The sequence below is a fragment of the Leptinotarsa decemlineata genome, unplaced genomic scaffold (genome assembly GCF_025532065.1).
Source record: "Leptinotarsa decemlineata unplaced genomic scaffold, Ldec_3_MD MMD2_P_RNA_scaffold_9, whole genome shotgun sequence".
NCBI classification, from domain to species: Eukaryota; Metazoa; Arthropoda; class Insecta; order Coleoptera; family Chrysomelidae; genus Leptinotarsa; species Leptinotarsa decemlineata.
In genome coordinates this window covers 1,639,977-1,661,196 of record NW_027412536.1, presented here as the reverse complement: position 1 = coordinate 1,661,196, position 21,220 = coordinate 1,639,977, and the positions used below count along the sequence as shown (strand labels likewise).

At 37.4% G+C, this 21,220-nt stretch overlaps 1 protein-coding gene across 2 annotated transcripts in view; it reads left to right on the top strand.

Annotated features, from left to right (window-relative positions):
• The window catches only part of osy (ABC transporter oskyddad), a 96,228-nt gene that overhangs the window by 55,281 nt on the left and 19,727 nt on the right, over positions 1-21,220 (top strand). For both annotated transcript variants that reach the window (XM_023159003.2, XM_023159020.2), the window contains exons 5-7: positions 9,968-10,250; positions 12,450-12,647; positions 12,709-12,887. In XM_023159003.2, the coding sequence (XP_023014771.1) occupies positions 9,968-10,250; positions 12,450-12,647; positions 12,709-12,887 (660 nt within the window). The remainder of the gene's footprint in view (positions 1-9,967; positions 10,251-12,449; positions 12,648-12,708; positions 12,888-21,220) is intronic.

Sequence of the window (21,220 nt, the reverse complement as noted above, 5' to 3'; positions counted from 1 at the left end):
GGATAATGGACCTACTAAAAACGCATTTATTGACGAGGATGGCAATAAAAAACTCACAGAATTTAGTTTTCGAGCAATCGCTGTCGTATACTGGCTGAGTACAAATCGGCGATGAAGGCAACACTTATATAATTATGATTTTGTTTTGCTGTCACAGCTTTTGAATTGCATCCTTTTGACAATTGTTTCAGTGCTTGAAGATATGCATCGATAGATAGATAGATTCAGCCTTCTGCATTCGTGAAGCAAGGCACTGGCGGGCGAAAATTTAGTTTTTGGGTTTATCAGGTACACCAAGAGCTGATTTGAAGTCTTTGTACTCACTCAGTATCAGGGGATATTTGGTTTAATAATAATTCCAATTTCATCTCATGTGAGGCTTCATTATAAACCTCAAGAAAATTCTAAAAGGTTTGCTTCCAATAAATCAATTTCCAATTTGCTGAACTTGAAGTTGGATCTACTTCAAAACGACCCGTACGAATATATCTTTCATTATTTTCCACAATCAAGTCTTATTTTGTTGATCAAATTGTTATAGATAGATCAAACTGAAAATTGGCCTCAATCAACCGCAGAAATATCTACTTTAAATTTGAAGCATCTGATTTGCTCAGTAGTATTTACTTCAATCCAGGTGAAGTTGCTGTTTGGGCAGAACATTGAGATATGAAGCTCATATGAATTTGGATCCTAGAAAGGTAGGTACATATCATCCTTGTGTCCATATAACTAGTAGGCTATATGCATAATAATTTTCTTGAGATTCAACAGAAAGAAAATATTGAATGGCTTGTGAATTATTACCTAACGACACCGCAGAAACAAGAAGATTCTTATGTAGATATGTTGGGGGCACATTGATGAAATTTCCATATGTACCCATATGTCTTTACAGAAGATCCTGGATTTCAGCAAGATGTTACTGTTGATATTGATGTACATCAATGTAGCGTATCCACATGTCTCATTTTAGTTCACGAGGTGATCTACTCAAAAAAATATAACTGCATTACATTTTCAAACACAGATGAATTGATTTGTGAGACTATAAATGAATGAGCAGATTTAAAACAAATACCTGGTGTACTAAGTTCTAATGACATAACGAAATCGTCTGTTTACTGCGGTGAATATGTAAATCAGAGTATGTTCAATCAACGTTCAAGCTACTTGTAATGTCAAAAAAGGTTTACTTGGTCGGGCTCAGTACACGATAGTAGATATGTATAAAAAATTTTAGGCGATGCATTGTACGGTACTGCACCAAAAATATTTCATAACTTTTTCGAACCCAAGAACAACATGTACTACATTTTATGTTACCACCCATAGTGTTTCAAAACATGTACAAAAACAATAATTGTTTTGAAATGTCAGGCGACAATGACGAATAGTTGTAAAACATTCATTCATAAAATCCCATTTAAATTTTTGTTCGAAAACGAAAAGCTGTCAAAAAGGTTTTGTATTCTTACAAAATATAACAGAACTAATCTACGTAGTAACAACCGTGAATTACTTGAAGGAGAATTAATAATAGACAATAGATACAAAAAATGTTTAAAAGTGACTGTGCAAAATTTGATTCGTCTTTTGCTGGTGTTTCATATTATTCTTGGTCATCAGATGACATGTTAGTGTTTTTGTCGAGCATGGTTATGAGGTCATTGCTAGAATCTACTGGTTTTCTATTTCATGTGTGTTGCTGCATCCAGTTTCATTGGAACAACTGTAACATGGTTGATAAACATATGCCAAGATGACATTGTATAAAGGTAATTGCATAATAAAATGCGTGTTGCGTTCCTGTGAACTCTATAGCCAAAATCTTATAAAGTGTTACGAAATATTGTTAACAAAGAAAAAAAATCTATTTATCAATAACCTGTCGTATAAATTTTTTTGAGAATTGAGAAACACTTTCAATTTGCACATAAACTTATCGGGGTGAACTAAAAAGTTTGTCTATTCTACAACTCAAAGTTCTTCATTACAATTTTCATATTTTTACAAAATGTGGAAGGTGAAAATACCCAAAGGATGAAAAATAAAAATTGAACCGATAAAAATGACTTTCGATCAATATTTAAGAGACGCTCAAAGGGTAATATATGCAATTGAAAGTGAAATAATTAATATTCATTAATTATTCCCTGAAACATCGTAGTAGAATGATTGCCAACATCTGGTTGTTTTTGCGGTATATACAGAGTTAATAACAAAACGAATTGAAACAAATCTACTATATCGTCATTACGTGGTAATAAAGTATTTCAGAAAGTCTCTAGGGCTTCATTCTCTAGCTGTCTCCACCCTCTTTTTTAACAATTTATATAATGGAATATCCTTACCAGGAATATTTCTTATCTTTAATTTACTCTGCCTAAGAAACGCTTGAGTTGTGAATTTACTTCTTGCGGGGACTCATGTAGTCCGAGGTGCTTATTTGGATTAAACTGAATAAATATTCACAGGGATATTACAGTTTAAAGTAGACTTATAAATTCGGACAAAACTTTCGAAACAACCCAATCGTTACAGTTTTCATAGATCGAAAAAGGTTATAACAAATATGGAACAGTATTGAAAGATATTTTGTTTTTTATATCATTCGAAATGGAGGCGGTAGAGCCAAAAAATGAAATTCGACAATTATAGTTTTTGGCGAATATTTCTAAAACAACCACTGATATTCTCGATCTGAATAGATATTATTCTAGTTCCTTTGAATAGTGAACTTTTTTCCAATTTATCCGACCTTGTACGTCTTGCCGTTTCCACAAATCAATAATATTGCAGCGATCGAGTATGTGTGCAAAATCATGAAAAACTAGTTGAATATAGTTGAAAATTCAACTCAAATGAAGTATGAAAAGGAAATGTTGAAGATTTCAATAAGATCTTCATAGGTTCGTCTATTTATCTATTATAGTGATATGATTACTTTAAATGAATAATAAATTGATTGATGTAGCCGTCACTACGTGGTAGGTATAAGATCATCATGAAAAATAAGAAATGAAAGTTTCTATGTTTTTATTACTTCAATTTTTAACTATCGTTACTGCAGTTTCCTCCTATATAGACATTTTCAAACTAATACGACAGTTACAAATAAAAGTGGCAAGAAACATGATGATCTCCTACCACATATTACATAATGAACTGAAAATGAAGTACCATCAAACATCACAGAACTTAAAAATGAATTTCATTGTAATAGTTTGAAAATGTCCATATAGGACGGAACTGCAGTAACGATAGTTTTAAATAAATGTGGTGAATAATATAGAAAGTTTAATTTCTCTTTTTTTATATGAACCTAATCATTTGTTGATCCAGCATATTCAAGGTAATGAAAAAACCTGTCTTAGTCTGCTGACCTTTTCGAAGCCTCGGACATGAAATAAAAATTATACGGTGATGCAAGAGGTACGAATTGACTGATATCTTGTTGGCGTCCTCTTATTTGCATATGTTTAGAAAATAATGAATATCTTGGTTGTACTCGATGGTATTTGGTAGAATCAGACGATTGAAATATCATACCATACGTTGATAAAAATTAATGCATCTTTATACTGAAATAGACACCCAATCCTCTTATCAAAATTTCGAAATAAACCGACAATATATAGCGAGAGAAGCTATTATTCCGAAATGAAGATGCCTTCTTCAAATAGCATTATAATAATTCAGTGTATGTACTAGTTTGAACGTCTTGTGGGGTTTTTTGAAAAGATCATTACGTATAACATGATTTTCAAATAACGTGTTTTCCAAAATTGAACCGAACTCATCTGTTATAACAGAATCTTCGAAATGAAACGAAACAGAAAAGAATAAAATACATAGTGGTGCTGCGTTCAACAAAAAAAATTTATTTTTCAACGATACAACCATTTTTTTAATAATAATTGACATCTTTCCATCCACACTATGTAATGATTCACTACATATTATATAATATGTTATCAAATAGGATAGGGGCAGTCAATTGAAATTCAATATTGACAAATTTGTCAGTTTTTTGAGTGATATTTTTTCTCATAGTTCTTATTGAGTTATTATTATATAAAACCATTAATAACAGTCCACAGATTTTTGTCTAAAGGAGTGGTTTTGAGGAAAACACGAAATTAGTGAATTACGCTCTGAGGATTATTTATTTTTATACACAATGAAAAGTTATTTTAATTTTATTTACTATGATTCACATTCTTTATGCCATATTTTCTAATGAATCACACTCAAAGTCACATATATATTATATTATTACTCTTTATTAGCAAATAATGCTTTTCATTCACTTATAAAATACAAAACAAAAAAAATATAGAAATAGAGACAAGTCACATTTATAAAAAAGAAACTAGAAAAGAAGACAAATTATTGATGACTATCACTTGAAAAATATTCACTACATTTTCTTTTGAATAAATTTAATGAATCACAGGTTTTTATATGACTTGGCAAATTATTAAATGCAATCAGACCAGAACAACGAGTTACAACCTATATGTTCTCTATTGATATAAAAATTTCCTATTCTATTTCTAGTGAAGTATGTATGAATACTACTTGTGTAGGTTAACTGATCACTCAGATAATTTGGCAACATATTGTGTTTAATTTTAAATATAAATATTAGCATATTCATGTCATTTTAGCAGACATAAGAGACAGTGTTTCCAACATGTATTCCACAGATGTGCGTTTATTACAACTTAATATTGCCCTCATGGATCTGTTTTGAAGCTTCTGTAGTCTCTTTAGATTTTCATTGCTCACAAAATAGAGTAATGTACTGCAATAGTTCACATTATTCATTGAATTATTTATCTGAGAATGGAATCATTCCATATCTATCCATTTTTATGAAATGTTCCACCATACAATAAAAATTCAAGTTGGCTATAACTTTTGAAATCACCAAAAACAAAAGAAAATACTCAAATGCAATATTATGTTCTCAAGGGCCACAAATATTTATTTTATAATCGCCAGTTCAAATTGTCCACACTTGTACTCATATAATACAAAAGCGATATCTGTCATAAATGTAAAGAGAAATGAAACTTTCTATGTTTTTACCACTTTTATTTGTTTCATTTCTCTTTTCATTATGATTTCCTACCACATAGTAACGACTACATCCATCAATTTATTGTCATAAATGTCTTATTTGTTCTACTCTGGACTATTATGCCATATGAGTATCCCACATTGCCTATTTCTATAGCCTGTACTGTACTGTACTAAAAAGTTGTAAATGAACAACAATACCACCAGTTGAGAACGAATAATAAAGGGATCCGACTGTTGTATTATTGAATGGAATTATGACAGTATCCAATATATTGATAGCTCTTCAGCATTAATGTTTAGAAGTAACACTTTATTGTGGGATTTTCACTTGAGAGTTCACAAAAACACAACCGCATCACTAGTAACATTGCGAACACGCGGAAGATGCCATTGCATAGTGAAACACGTGTTACGGTTTTTTAAAATGTTTAGTAAGAATTTCTCAACTAATTGTTACTGAAATATGTGTTTCCACATCACACATCACAATTCCATCGTACATATTTCGCTCTCCAGCTTTGTTTGGGTTTAGAGCTATTTGCATAAATTATCTATTTGCCTCTACTAGTGATAATCATCTTTGAAAGCACACACTATGTTAACGAGTCATTTTTCTCTATAGAAATATTTTCAGCATAGAAAATTGATTGTGAAGTTATTGTTCTGCTAGAGATATGTTGTTATATAAATATTTTCCCATTAACAGGCGAGACGCTAGTTAGGTCATTGGACACTCACAGAATTTGATATAAACACCATAGAACAACTTCCCTGCGCACCTTCGGAATATATGATGACATGAGTTTAAAGCTTCATAATGAAGAAAAAAAATTGTCCATTCAGTCAATTCAGAAGAATAAAACCTCTCTTGTTCTATTGGATTATGAATGATATTTCTGTTGTGTTTCTATTAGATCTGTTCCTTCACAACTTCTTTCAGTTCTGGCAGGTCTTTCTTCATGAATATCCTAGAGTTTACCGGCTCAAATACTTTATTACAAAATCTGCATTCGCACCTCCTTAGTCCTTTGTTATATTTATAGATCACTCAATGTAATAGACTCAAACGAGCAGCCAAGTAATATACTTTCAATTTTGTTCAAGATGTTATCTTAAAATCATTTCCTTCTCAAATAGTTCCACAGGGTAGCTTTTACTATAAATAAAAAACAAGTTGATTTCTATGCCTAAGTAGATTATAGTGTTATTCAAAGTTCAATGCAAATGAATCATTCATGATTGAATACTGCAAACAAACATAATTGATAGTATAACATAACTGATTGTGGACATCAATTAAATAATGAAATTATGTTAGGTAAGATACATATCCTTGACACGATAGGTGTTTTTCGGGTTCACACACATACGTGTTCTACGATGGATTTTGATATCGCTTAACGTTAATTAAGTAGTTTATCTCTTGAGTGCAATATTATATCGTGATATTAGTATCCTTAACAAATGAACTATTCAATTCAGGATACTTCATATATTTTGACAACATATAAGATGATCAAAACGTAATCATAATTATTAAATGACGATCGTGTTCCTTTCAATCAACAAATGTTTCGTTTGTTTCATATAGTTTTGTGTTGGTGTTTTCTCGGAAGTTTGTTTGTTGCAATGTTATTTTATGTTTTTCAATATGTATCTAATATGTCTGATGGTTTTTAAAACAGTAATACAGGCCGTTTCTTTTACCATGTGGTAACATTGCTATATTCTTAACCTCAAAAGATACGAAGACGATTAAATGGGAAAAAGGGTAACTGTCATCGTGCACAATACAATGGTCGAAGAAAATTTACGGGGACTCTCGCCCTTCTCCAGGTATATGGGGAAAACAAAAAATGCTGTTTTTTTTTTCGAATTGAATTGTTATTTCGGAGAATATCAAAAAATGGAAAAGGAAAATGTCATTATATTTCAAGTGTACTATGACGATATAATAATAAATATTCGATAAAATTAACCAGCTGTCGCACCCCTACGAACGACAACCTTCAGAAGTCGAAACTTGTGCGATCTAAGGATTAACGAGGTCTTACCTTTTAACGTGTGATTCCTAACACGGGTTGGACGATAGCAAGTGAAAATCGATCGTTCAGACTGGGGCTTGAACCACCGACCAACACGGCAGTCAATTCGAGTGAGTGAACAAAGCACCCACATCGAACCGCCTGGCTACCGACCGACCTGTTTTTTCTATTACAGATATTGATAAAGCAATAAATTCGTAATCCATTGGTACATCACATTAGACATTTTTATAGCTATTCATTTGACAACCATCATCACTGACAACAATTTTAAATTACGGTACTGTCATTACTTCTTTTGTAAATTATTTCGATTTCTTTAAAATATAATTCAGACAACCTGATGAATTCGACAGGTGGGTAACCTAACATGATGAAAATTCGTACTTTTCCGTTTCGGAAATTTTTGTATTGCCATAATCCTCTTTCTAGGCTTATTTCTCCCTAATCAATTATAATTCGTAATATTTTTATAATTCTCAATCCTGGAAGTAACCAAAATAATAGTTTTTGGTCCAAATTCGATTGTTGTATAATTTGATATGATTAAATAGCATCTCAATTCATTTACCATCTTAAACGCGTAGTCTTTGCTTGGTTTTTATGGTAGTAAAAATGAATGCGTTGTTGATATCAAAGATGTATTCAAATGATGAAAGAATTGATATGCTATTTAGTTATACAAAATAAAATAGAATTCCTCCTTTGGCAAGGAATATGTATGTTGAGCTATATCCGAATCGTCGTATTCCGAACATCCAAATGTTTAGACGATTGCCATATACAAATTTACACAGTGAAAACATTTTTTTTATTTAGGATTGGCCAGTTACAAAAATTATGCTAACCAAGATTGTTCTTTACAAGAAATTGCCTACGAAATGGGGATTTCTGTAAAATCCACCAGAACTATTTTGGAAAAAACAAATATAAATGCTACAGGTTACGCAAAGTTCATCACCTCAATGAAAGGGATTACGGAAGAAGAGTACAATTTGCGAAGTGGTTAAGACGTAGAAGTTGGAAATATTTGATCGACGAATTAAACTTCACGAGCAATGGTTGGTTAAACGAAAATATCCATTGTAGGTGGAATAATACGAACGAACATTTACACAGGGAAACCAATTTCCAAGAAAGGTTCGAAATAAATGTTTGGTTGGGAATTGTGGGAACAAACATCCTTGGCCCTTTCTTTTACGATGATCATTTGAACAGTGAAATGTATCTTCATTTTCTATTCAATGAATTCGATGGCTACTTAGATGAATTGCCACTGAATATCCGCCATGAAATACAATATTTTCAACAGGACGGCGCTCCTCCCCATAATGCAGCAATAGTAAGGGAACATTTAGATGCAATATTTCCAAGAAAATGGATTGGAAACAATGGACCAATCAACTGGCCAGCTAGACTCCCAGATCTTACTCCTTTATATTTTTTTTTGTCTGGGGATACGTAAAGGATAACGTTTTTTCGACACCAAGTACAGATATCGACTATCTCAAACAAAAAATAAGAGATGCATGTATTAGTATTACACCTATTATGCTGTAAAATTGCCACAGAAATTGTCTAGACCGATGACTTATGTGCATTCAACAAAGAGGTCGTCAATTCGAGCATTTAATGTAGATTGCCATGTAGCTTTGATTTTCCGTATTGGCTTAATTTTTCCCAAAAGTTCATGATAAAATAAATTGTTTTTCTGTTTGATTGTTGTCACTGATGCTGGTGGTTACTTCAAATGAAACGCTACGAAAATATCAAATGTGATATGCTCTTGGATTGTGAAGTGGAATATCTGTAATAAAAAAGACAGGTCCGTTTTTAAAAAAAAGTTGATGGTGGCCATGTTGACACGAAACGTTTTATCGAATATTTATTATTACATCGTCATAGTACACTTCGAATACAATAACATTTTCTCTTTCCATTTTTTCATATTCTCCGAAATAACAATTCCATTCGAAGAAACGAAAAACAGCATTTTTGGTTTTCTCCGTATAATTTGAGAAGGGCGAAAGTTCCCGCAAATTTTCTTCGATCATTGTATTGTTACCGATGACAGTTACCTTTTCCCCCATTTAATCTTCTTCGTATCTGTTACGGTTTAGAATATAGCAGTGTTACAACACGATAATAAAACATTGATCCTGTTACCTAACCAACCTTTCTTCATTAAAAATGTATTCATCCACTCATTCTCAGACTGTGAAAACTGTCGTCAAAATGAAATTTCAAAACATTCACTTCTCCCAAATTTTCTATACTGTAGGATCTGGTAAATGCCTGTCGGAAAACAAGTACTTTTCTGGCTACCAGCACGATCAACGTGTTTTGAAATTTCCACGATACAGTCATCACACTTATTTTGATTTCCGTTAAAGTGCTTCGTTCACGAGGTGGAGTTGTTACTCGTTAATACATATTTCTCTCTGACGAAGGTTTCGAAGACATGTTTTTTGAGTTGTATCTTTCCTGCACTGAGGAGACCAGAAACCGGTCTGTGTGTGATGTACTCGAATAATTTCAGTGTGGTCCTGTTGCTGGGCGAACGAGAAATCTACAAGGATTTCCTCAGTAAGGAAACTTGCCTAAATGTCTTTCGGATATAATTCAATGTCAATCGTGGTATTAATCGGGTAAATAGTTGTTTTTCGGCGACCATTCATTCAAAATATTTTTTTGAGATTTATATATCTTAGATTTAGTTTGACTCATACAAGGTGTTCAAAATATTATTAACTGGAATATTGTACAGTACAGAGTAGTGTACAGAAATATAATAAATTTGAATTTATAATAATTCTTTTTTTTTTCGTTAGATTGGACTCATGCGTGGGGGTTACTTTTTGGCAGAAGAGTCTCCAGAACGACTAATTTCTCAATTCAGTGCCGAAAGCTTGGAGGATGTATTTCTTAAACTTAGTGTAATACAAAATATGGGGAAGAGACGGCGATCCAGCATACTACAAGGCGTAACGGAATCAATACGTGTTCCCGAGTTGCCTGGCGGAGCTATCAATGACGCTGCTGTATTAGATGATGAAGTCGGAGAAATATCTGGCGAATTTGGGGATAATATTTCTATGACCAGCAGAGCAAGTAGTAAGTTCTTCTGCAATAAGAAGTGGTTTAGTGTTATCACCATAAAACAAATATTCCTTTTCCGGTGTCTCTCTTTTTCTTTTGTTATTGCAATAATTTTTTTGGAATATTCTCTATTGTTGTTTTCCTTTCCATTTCTTTATAAGCTATTCACATTCATAACAAAATAATTCGTATTTTTGTCTCTATATTTTTTTAAATTGACCTGTATTTTCACCATTTTTTCATTAGTATTGGTTGAGAATAATATAAAAGATATAATATAAGTATAGCTTCAACGAAGAGCAGTTTTATACATATGATAGTTCGTTCAGATTTTGAGTTCTGAAGAAAACAAAATGCTGCCTTGGATGAATATTGATGAATGCTCGATAAATGCTCGCATTGGCGCCGGCATAAGGTGCATCAGTGACTTCCTCAAATAAAACATGCGAAAGGTTCAAGAAAATATCACAATCTGGTCTAAGATGTGTGAATTGTGAATCAATATCCCATCCAAGCTGTTTGAAGTAACTGAAAAACATTTTGTTAATTGACGAAAAGTGTTGCGATGATGTGAATACGATAAATGCCATGGCTGGAAAAACCGAACAAGGAAATACATCAAATGCGATTGACTTGACCGAAGATAACAGTAAATTGGAAATAATATATCTAAAAGAACTGATGAAACAAAAATATACTTACATTGTTTCACTTGAGGATGAAAAAAATATTCTTAAAGAGCATATTTCTCTCATCAATAAAATAAACAAATCCATAACAGAGACACCTCAATCAAGGGAAGAAACACAAAGATCAGTTCACCTCCACCAACTAGTGAAAGTGATATTCAGAAAAGTAATCATTCAAATGAAGCAGTACAGTCATCTCATCGTCAACGACTGCAATCTGCCAACGGTGGATCTAGAAATTAAAAAAACAAAGCCTCGAACCTAAAGGTCAAGATAACAAATCGAATGAAATACCCGGTTCGAGTGTATATACTACTACCCAAAAAGATGACTCTACGAGTACTTCATTAAATACGAAACTCAATAACAACAAAATAACAAGAAAAGACCTTGCAAAAACCCTTGAGTCTCGGTAAACAAAAAAAAAAAGAATAAACGAATTCGCTATAGTTGGTAGTTTGAACGATTCCACAAAAATCAAATTGAGAGCAATGGAGATTTGGATATTTTTCATGTATGACATGCTATAAACTTGTTGTAAAACTGTAAAATGAATGAAACTATCTATCTATCTAAACATAGTCGGTAGAGATATTGGAAGGCTCAAATTGGAATCTTTTGCATGTCTATTCATTCAAAGGATCAGTTGTCCCGCTTTCATTCAGGATTTGCATCATATCCATTATATTACACAATTTAGATTTATTATCTAATATTTTAAAAAGTTTTATTTCGATTTATCGATTTTGTGAGTCAACAATATCTGCAATCGTTTCTTCAATGACTGAAACAGAAATTATTTCAATGTACCTACCTTTATTGAATACAATTTTTATGTTCCATCGCAACTTATTAGTTCAATATTTTGTAAAATCTAAAATGTGTTCCCATCATTCACAGCTGAAAGTACACCGAGATTTTGTCTATCAAGTATTAATTTTTGCAAAAAAAGCGTGGAATCTGAGCATGGGCTACGAAGGACGTGTACCCCTATAATATATTAGAGGAGAGTTATTATAACTTCACAACAATAACTAACTTTTCATTGATGACATAAATTCCAGAGCGTTCCATCAATCAAGTCTAGTAGTTCGAATTTTACATCGTGATAAAACAGTATTCATGAATGACAAAATAGTTAAGGCTTTCGCCTTAACCGGTTTTCAGTGTCACTATTTTTCGGGTTTGAAAGCCGTGGATTTTTGGAATTCCTTTCTGACGTTTCGCTGGCGCGTGTGGCTGGCTTCCTTACAAGTTTATACATTCTGAGTTAAGCTAGTCACTCGCGCCAGCGAAACGTCAGGAAGAAATTTCAAAAATCCACGGCCTTCAAACCCGAAAAATAGTGACACAGCATTCATCATTATCAGTAAAACCACAAGCCTATTGTTATTCATTCAAAGAATATGAGGACTCCAGCATAATTGATTCAGAAATTTTCAATTTAATATATTTCGCCATTCGAAATCACTTGAATGAATTCAGTGAGAATAAATTTTGTTAATATCAGTTTTATTGTTCACAGGACGAGTATCTATCGCTCCGGAACCATCAGTCGAATTTATTCAAACAGACTTACCTCCAGAGGATAAACCTCATACACCAATAGGAGATTACTTTAAAATTTTGAAAATAAATCACATGCGAGCTCTTGTTTGGAAAAACTTTCTTTGGATGTGGAGAAATATTCCAGTAATGTTGTTCATCATTGGTCTTCCAGTAGGTAAGGATTACCACAAAACACTATAACTCTTTTCATTGTTGTCTCACCACTGATTTTTTAGGTCAAGCCATACTATTCTGTCTTTCGATCGGACATGAGCCCTTTGGACTCAAAATATCGGTAGTTAATAATGAGATCAACTTTCCAGAAGAACAATGCAGACAAGTATTTGGATGTAACAGCACAAAACTAAGTTGTAATTACTTGGATTTTGTTGCTCAGAATTACTCTGTGAATTTTGTAAGTTCATTTTCAATTATATTCACAAAAAAATGTGGTATTTAAGAAGTCTCTATTGATTTTTTGGGAAAGAAAGAATTAACTCTATACATAGAGTAACTTTCAGACACAAACTGGAAGGAGAAGCCCTCCTGAAACAGTTACTTTCATATAAACATGAATTACAAGAAAGAAAAATAGGTACTTTCTAACAAATATTTTCATATGAACACTAAATTATATGAAAACACCTTTCTCTACTTAGTTTGTATTCAAAACATTCCTTATGGAATGGAATCAGATATTATTCACAGGATTCCTAGATAATAAACTGAATGAACGAGTAAAATTTCACCAACATAAAACACTGTCACCTCTCTATTAGGTATAGAGACTTTGTGTTATTCATCATATTACACGTTTTTGTAATAATAGTATAATGCAATGAAGTTATAATATAGGCAGCTATCCTTAAACAGGAATCAGCACATGAAATAGCTTTATTGATAACAGTATGGAATGATCGCAGCGATACCAATACACATATATACAAATGCATACCCTGAATAAAATTTAGAGCCTGTTGCAGTAAATGTGATAACATTCCTATTGTAACGAATTAAAGAATTGACTGTCTTAAACAAATTTATTTTAACAATACTTCACTATCACAACTAATTTATTTACACCACTCAGTAACTAACGCTTAATTTATCTTCACCGTTTGTTAACCGCTCGATTCGCTTTCTTGGTACAGACTACTTTTCGGGACGATTAGCGACGTTTTTATATTGTCAACGAACGTTCCGGATCCCTCTGCGGATTTCGGGATTCATCCGCATCCTTCCCGCTCTTTCGCGGTATTCCGTCATGCGTCATGCGTCGGTCAGGGCCGGCTTCAGATTCATTACATTGCCCCCTTCTTAAAGACGTTTCGCCCCGAAATGTCATCCTTGGCGTGTGTCGATACCTGCAGAACTCTCCATATTTGCACTGTGAAGTTCGATGGAAGTAACACTCCACAGTCTTTATGCTCGGTCGTGGAAGATGGTTACCACACACCAGAATCTGGATGCCGCTGAATCTGAAGATCGTTTCCAACATGCTTCTCACAATTCTCCAGTCCAGCCTGTCGAGCCCAGAGGCTAATTTCGGGATCGCCAACTCTACGAGATTTTGGTTGAGCATCGTCTCCTTCAGTCTAGTAAGACTCCTCCAGACATCTTCATAGGATGGTTTGTCTCGAGAATGCTTTTTGGTCACCAAGTAGAAGATGTTTCTCTGACCCTTCTTCAACTGTAGCACTCCTCCGACTTCTGGATTCTGTTCTCGTAACGTTTGAAGCTGACCGAATTTCTTGTGGAATACCACAGCGATGCCCTTGGACATTTGGAGATCCTCTGCCACGTAGTGCGCTAGGGCGTAATCAACTGGAACCTTGAAAAGGTCTCGTGGCTCTTCTTGAATTACCCCATGTACGACCTTCTGTCCGTTCGAGTATAAAGACATGAATTGCTGGAACGTCATTTCATCCTCTGGTGGTCTGAGGGCGCGAACTTGGTCGTGATTTCCAGCATAAGGAGCCAGTCTATTAAAATGGACGACCCTAGGCTTTCCTCGAGGTGGCTTATGGATTCGGTAGACGAGGTCATTAATCTTTTTCATGATTTTGTACGGACCTTCCCACGAGTTCCGCAACTTCGGTGATAAACCACGGCGGCGCTTAGGATTGTACAGCCAAACTAGGTCGCCGATTTCGAATCCTCCAGCATTCGCCTTGATGTCATAGGCCTCCTTCATTCTATCGCTGGCACTCCGGATGTTCAGACGGACTCGTTCATGAATGTCGTCCATTCTCTGCCGAAGCTTGCTGACATAGTCTTCCCCCGCAGTGTCTTGTTCTGGAGGCATCCCAAATTTTAGGTCGCAAGGAAGCCGCAGCTCTCGTCCCATTATAATACTGGCAGGGGTTTGGCCGGTTGACTCGTGCACTGCCGAACGATAAGCCAGCAGGAACAGGTGGAGGTATTGGTCCCAGTCTCTTTGATGGTCAGAGACTACCTTGGACAAGTGGCGGTTTATAGTCCTATTCATTCGTTCCACCATTCCGTCGGACTGTGGATGTAAGGCTGTGGTTCTGGTCTTTCGAATGTCCAACAGTTTACATATTTCTTGGAACAGGTTGGACTCAAAATTTCTGCCCTGGTCCGAATGCAGCTCCAATGGGACACCGAATCGACATATCCATTCCTTTACCAGAACGTCAGCGACGGTAAAGGCTTCCTGGTTGGGCAGGGCATAGGCTTCTGCCCACTTGCTGAAGTAGTCCATGGCTACCAGGATGTATTTGTTCCCATGGTGGGACTCTGGGAACGGGCCGGCGATATCGATGGCGATTCTCTCGAAAGGACTACCCACGTTATACTGGCGCATTGGAGCTTTCGGTCGTATCCTAGGTCCGTTACTGGCAGCGCATACAGCACACTTTCTGCACCAGTCCTTGACGTCGGATTGACAATTAACCCAGTAAAACCGTTGTCTTACTTTCTGGAGGGTCTTCGTTACTCCCAGATGTCCTCCAGTGACTCCATCATGGATTTCTTTGAGCACCTCCCGTCGTCTGCTCCTGGGTACCACTGTCTGGTGCCTTTCTTCTGCACCGTCTTCAGACTCCAACACCCGCTTCAGAACTCCGTTTTCCAAAGTAAGGGAGTTAGTTCCATTGTGCCCAGTAGGACTTAACCGCTGGCGAATAACCTGCTACCTCCTGCCACGTTGGTTTTTGATTACCTTTCTTCCATCCGATGACTAAACCAAGATCTGGGTCTTCCTCTTGGTCTTCCTTGATCTTATAATCCTTCCAGTTGTCGTCTAGAGCTGTGGTTCTACAAATAGCTGCCTCCTTCTCCTCTGCTCGTCGACAATGTGAGCAGTCATCGGGGCAAGGTCTCCGTGATAGGGCATCTGCGTTTTTATGGCTAGTCCCAGCTCGATGTTCTATTTCGAAGTCAAATTCTTGTAAACTCTCAATCCAGCGCGCTACTTGGCCCTCGGGATTTTTGAACTGCAGAAGCCATTTGAGAGCTGCATGGTCCGTTCTCAACAGAAATCGTCTTCCATACACGTATTCGTAGAAATGCTCTACACCTTTGACTACGGCCAACAGCTCCCGCCTGGTGACACAGTAATTACGCTCTGGTTTACTGAGCGTTTTGCTGCAGTAGCCAATAACTTTCTCCTGTCCATCCTGGATTTGAGAAAGGACTGCTCCAAGTCCCACGTTGCTGGCGTCCGTATCCAAAATGAACTTTCCGTCAGGTAAGGGATAGCTCAAAACGGGAGCGTTAATCAAAGCTCTTTTCAGCTTTTTGAATGAGTCTTGGCATTCCTCAGACCACTGGAACTGGATCTGCCCTTCTGTGAGGCGAGTCAATGGTTTGGCGATGTTGGCAAACCCCAGCACATATCGGCGGTAGTAGGTGCATAAACCAAGGAAGCTCCGAAACTGATGTATGTCTTTTGGAATGGGCCAGTCCTTAACTGCTTTGATCTTTTGTTCGTCTACCGCCACTCCTTCCCCAGAGACAACGTGGCCAAGATAACGGACTTCTTTCTGGAACAGATGGCATTTCTTGGGACTCAGTTTTAATCCGGAACTCCTCAGACGCATGAACACCTCCTCCAGATTTTTCAAATGATCGTCGAACGATTTTCCGACCACGATTATATCGTCGAGATACACTAGACACGTCTTCCATGAGAGACCTTTGAGAACCGTCTCCATCAATCTCTCGAAGGTCGCTGGAGCATTACAAAGCCCGAATGGCATAACCGTGAACTGACACAATCCTGAGCCGATGGTGAAAGCTGTCTTTTCTCGATCTTCTGGGGCCAATTCAACTTGCCAATATCCACTCTTCAAATCCAAGGTCGAGAAAATTGTGGAGCCGGCTAGCGTGTCTAGGGTGTCGTCGATTATTGGAAGAGGGTAGCTGTCTTTCTTTGTCACGTGATTTAGTTGGCGATAATCCACGAAGAACCTTGTCGAGCCGTCCTTCTTCTTCACTAACACGACTGGGGAAGACCAGGGGCTGTCAGAAGGTTCGATGACTCCTTCTTTTCCCATATCGCTGACTATCTTGTCTGCCTCTTCTCTCTTGGCAAGAGGGAGTCTTCTAGCCGATTGCCGGATTGGTCGGGCATTCCCAGTGTCGATTTTATGCTGAACCACATTCGTTCTGCCGCCTTTTCCTTCTCCAATATCGAAGATTTCCTGGTACCTCTTGACTAACTCCCTCAATTTAGATCGGTGAGTTGATGGTATGTCTTTGGAGGAAATGTCAATTAACTTCTCCAATTCTTTAGGCAAGTTGTTGGCTTGGCTAACTGAACTGCGTACACTCCGTATGACAGAAGAAAATTGACGAACAGTGCCCCAGCATGGTTCCTTTCTTCAAGGTCACGGGAAAGTAGTGACCAGTGCGATTCCTCGTCCAATTTTCTCATCGTGTAGCTTGGGCTCGAACATTACCACCTTGCCGCTGCTCGCACTTCCGTCCAAGCGAGCCTCCAGGATGGTTTCAGCCCTTTCCGGTACGCACACGTCTTCGGCCAACAGGACTCTAATCATCTCTTCGCTTCTTCCATGAAGCACCAGCTCTTCTCCGTCGACACGTAGGATGCCGTCTTGAAAATTCAGCTCGAACCCTCTGGAATTCATTATGTCCATTCCAATGATCGCATCGTCCTCGATGTCCGCCACCAATGCACGATGTTTCAATTTAGTGCTGCCCAACACCAATTCAATTGGTAGTTCTCCAATTACAGTGGCTGGCTCCCCTGTTGCGGTACGTAGCTTCCAGCTTGACGGTTCAATTTTTGCCAGTGTTTTGGCAAAGGTTGGCCCGAGAATGGTTCTCGTCGCACCTGTATCTATCAGCATGGTGCAAGGCTCGTTGTTGATGAGGCCGTCTACGAAAACACCTTTGTCTTGTCGTTGGAGAACGGCAACATATGCGTTTTTTACGGGGGCTTGCTGGGTACAGGTCGACGATTGCCCCTTCTCATCGACCCCCTCTAGTTTTCCTGATTTGGGTGTCGATTCTTTGAAAGCTGGACATTTGCTACGCACGTGTCCAATTTTCCCACAGTTCCAACATCTCATATTTTTCCTCTCAGGCAAAACTTCTTTCATTATTTTTCTGATGGTGGCCTCAATATCTGCAGGCACTTGTCCATCCTCCTCGATAACTCGAACTTTGCTCTGGCTCTTGCAGGATTGTTTTGCAGCCTCAAACTCCAGAGCGCTTGCCAGTGCATCCACGAGATGTTTGGGATGAGCTAGCGTCAAGGCCTGTCTCGTTTCTTGGTCGCGAAGTCCATCCAAGAATGCTTGAACTGCTAACCGCTCCATTACATTTTCGGGTGTAGCAGGATACGCCAGATGGATCAACCGAGCTATGTCAGCTTCAAACTCCTGTAGGGATTCTCCTGATTTCTGGCAGCGGTTCTTGAGCTGTGAATGGTAAACGTGTTCTAGGTGGGCCTGTCCATACCGCAGTTCAAGATGCTTTACAAGTTGGTTATAGTCTTCCTGTTCCTGGGCCGTGAGGGTTTGCAGGATATTCGTTGCTTCTCCACGCAACGCCAATGTTAATGCTACCGCTTTTTCTCCTGCATTCCATCCATTCGCTCTGGCCGCAGCTTCAAATTGTCGGCGGTAATTTGCCCAAGGAGTTTTTCCGTCGAACTGAGGCGGCTTCATGGAGAGCTTTCCTGGTTCAGAACTGAGTTTGACATCTTTCAGTTCCGGAATTGAGTTTTCAGTAACCGTTTCTGTGGGGTGGGCAGAATTAACAATTTTGTTTTGCAACCTGCTAATTGTTTTCTTTATCTCGCTGATTTCTGCCTGAACTCCGCCTTTGATTTCTTCTACTTCTGTGTTCATTTCCTTCCTGATTTTATTTATCTCTGTCTCAATGGTTCCTATTCTTTCTTCGAGTAGGCTCGCCACACTACAAAGCTCTTTCTTCAAGCCTTCTGCATTCTCAAGAAGTTCTTCCTTCAAGCTATTCGAATTCTCTAGAAATTTATCTTCCAAACTTTTAGAATTTTCCAGAAGCTTCTCCTCCAGACTTACCGAATTTTGTTGAAGTCCATCGAGTTTGCTCATTATTGAACTCCAATCACCCCCAGAAACTTCGAATAAATATGTTTCGGGATCTTCTCCTGATTCAATCAAGTTGTCCCATAGTCTCTTCTGGAGTACTGATTTTTTTCCGGAAGAATCCAGTTCTCTCTCCTCCAATTCTTGCTTCAATTCGGCAACTTTCAAGTCCACTAGGCACACTTTTCTTGAACACATTTTATCTCTTACTGTCTATTTTACTCAAAACTGAATATGTCCACTTATTCAATGGAGTCCGAAACACTTATTAATTTTCACAAGTCTATTTTTTTTCGCGAGAAAGGTCTATCGGTTTATATTTCCGTCGTCCGGTACTGTCCGCTTCGCGAAACACAATGAATCACCAGTCTATCTGCGCGAAAGTGCGAAAGTTTTATAGTCAATTTCACTGTAATACAAAAATTGTCCACCAAGCGCTCACAAATTTATTTTAAAAATCCCACTTCTGACACCAATTGTAACGAATTAAAGAATTGACTGTCTTAAACAAATTTATTTTAACAATACTTCACTATCACAACTAATTTATTTACACCACTCAGTAACTAACGCTTAATTTATCTTCACCGTTTGTTAACCGCTCGATTCGCTTTCTTGGTACAGACTACTTTTCGGGACGATTAGCGACGTTTTTATATTGTCAACGAACGTTCCGGATCCCTCTGCGGATTTCGGGACTCATCCGCATCCTTCCCGCTCTTTCGCGGTATTCCGTCATGCGTCGGTCAGGGCCGGCTTCAGATTCATTACACTATTTACGAAGATGCCATGTATTGGATAAACAAATGAATATTAAAGATAAATGAGGCCAATTGCAATTGCAACTTTGACGTCTACCGCCGAACGAGATGAGGTAGCTTCTACTACAAGACAACTATTGTTTGAAGGTGATTGTTACATGAAGGATTTCACTAGTTCGGACTTCCATTGTCTACTATATTAAATGATTTGAAATCCCTGAAACAACTAAAAAAGAAGAATTAAAAATGAATAGCTGACAATAACAAATTATATTAAGCAAAATGAACCTGAAGTGAAATAATAGTGAAATAAAATATAAGTAAAGTAGAACAAATGAACAAAAATAAACAAAAATGAAGAAATGAAGATAAAAATAAAAATAAAAAGTTGAGAGATTCCAAGTCACGTTAGTTCACGACGTTTCGATTGTCTTCGGGTGTCTTCGTCTTCGGGTGATGACTGGACTGATTCCTCCGAGAGATGACTATTTATAGGTCGTTCGAGTACTTTCACTCATCTCCGCATTCCATTTTCCGCTCCACTGGTTCCGTGGGAGATGACCGTTTGGCGGGAGCTGGACATTTTTCGCGTGATGATGGGTTTCCATATGTTGCGTATTTCTACGCTGGCTTGGCTGAATACGTTGATGGACAACATGTAAGCGGCTTCCTTGAATTTTCTCCTAAACCAATGTTCTTCTCTGTGCAAGATCTCAGCTTGGGACCACTCGATGTTGTGTTGATGGATCCAAACATGGTCTGCTATTCGTGATTTGGTGGTTTCCCCTCGCTGTGTGTGTGTCTTGTGCTCGGCAATGCGAACATTCAATGGCCTCTTAGTTTCACCAATATAGGATTTTCCGCACTCACAGGGTATCCGGTAAATGCAATTCTTGGAATCGCAGTCCGAGTTTGGTGGCCTGGTTTTAGTGAGGCTGCTACGGATAGTGTTACCGGATTTGAAGCAGGTTCTGATGTTGTACTTGGAACCAATTCTTCTTATCCTCTCCGATAATCCTCTGATGTAGGGAAGTGCGAGCACTGTTTGTGACGGTTTCTCTTCCTTACGAGGCTCCTGCTGTCTTTTAGCCAAGGTCTTTTTTACCATCGCTTTGGAGTAGACATTCCGTCGAAGATCATTTTTGATAATGTCTAGTTCCTTCTCGAGACCTTCCTTCATGTTACAGAGCCCCAAAGCACGGTCTAATAGAGTCTTGATGATTCCTCTTTTAGTTGATTGATGGTGGTTGGATTCGTGGTTCAGATACTGTCCCGTATGAGTGGGTTTTCGGTATACAGATGTTTCCCACTTAGTGTCGGTCCTCTGCACCAAAACGTCTAAGAATGGCAATTCGTTGTGGATTTCCTTCTCCATTGTGAAAGTGATGGAAGGTCTCACGCTGTTGATGTGTTTCAGGAAGGCGTCT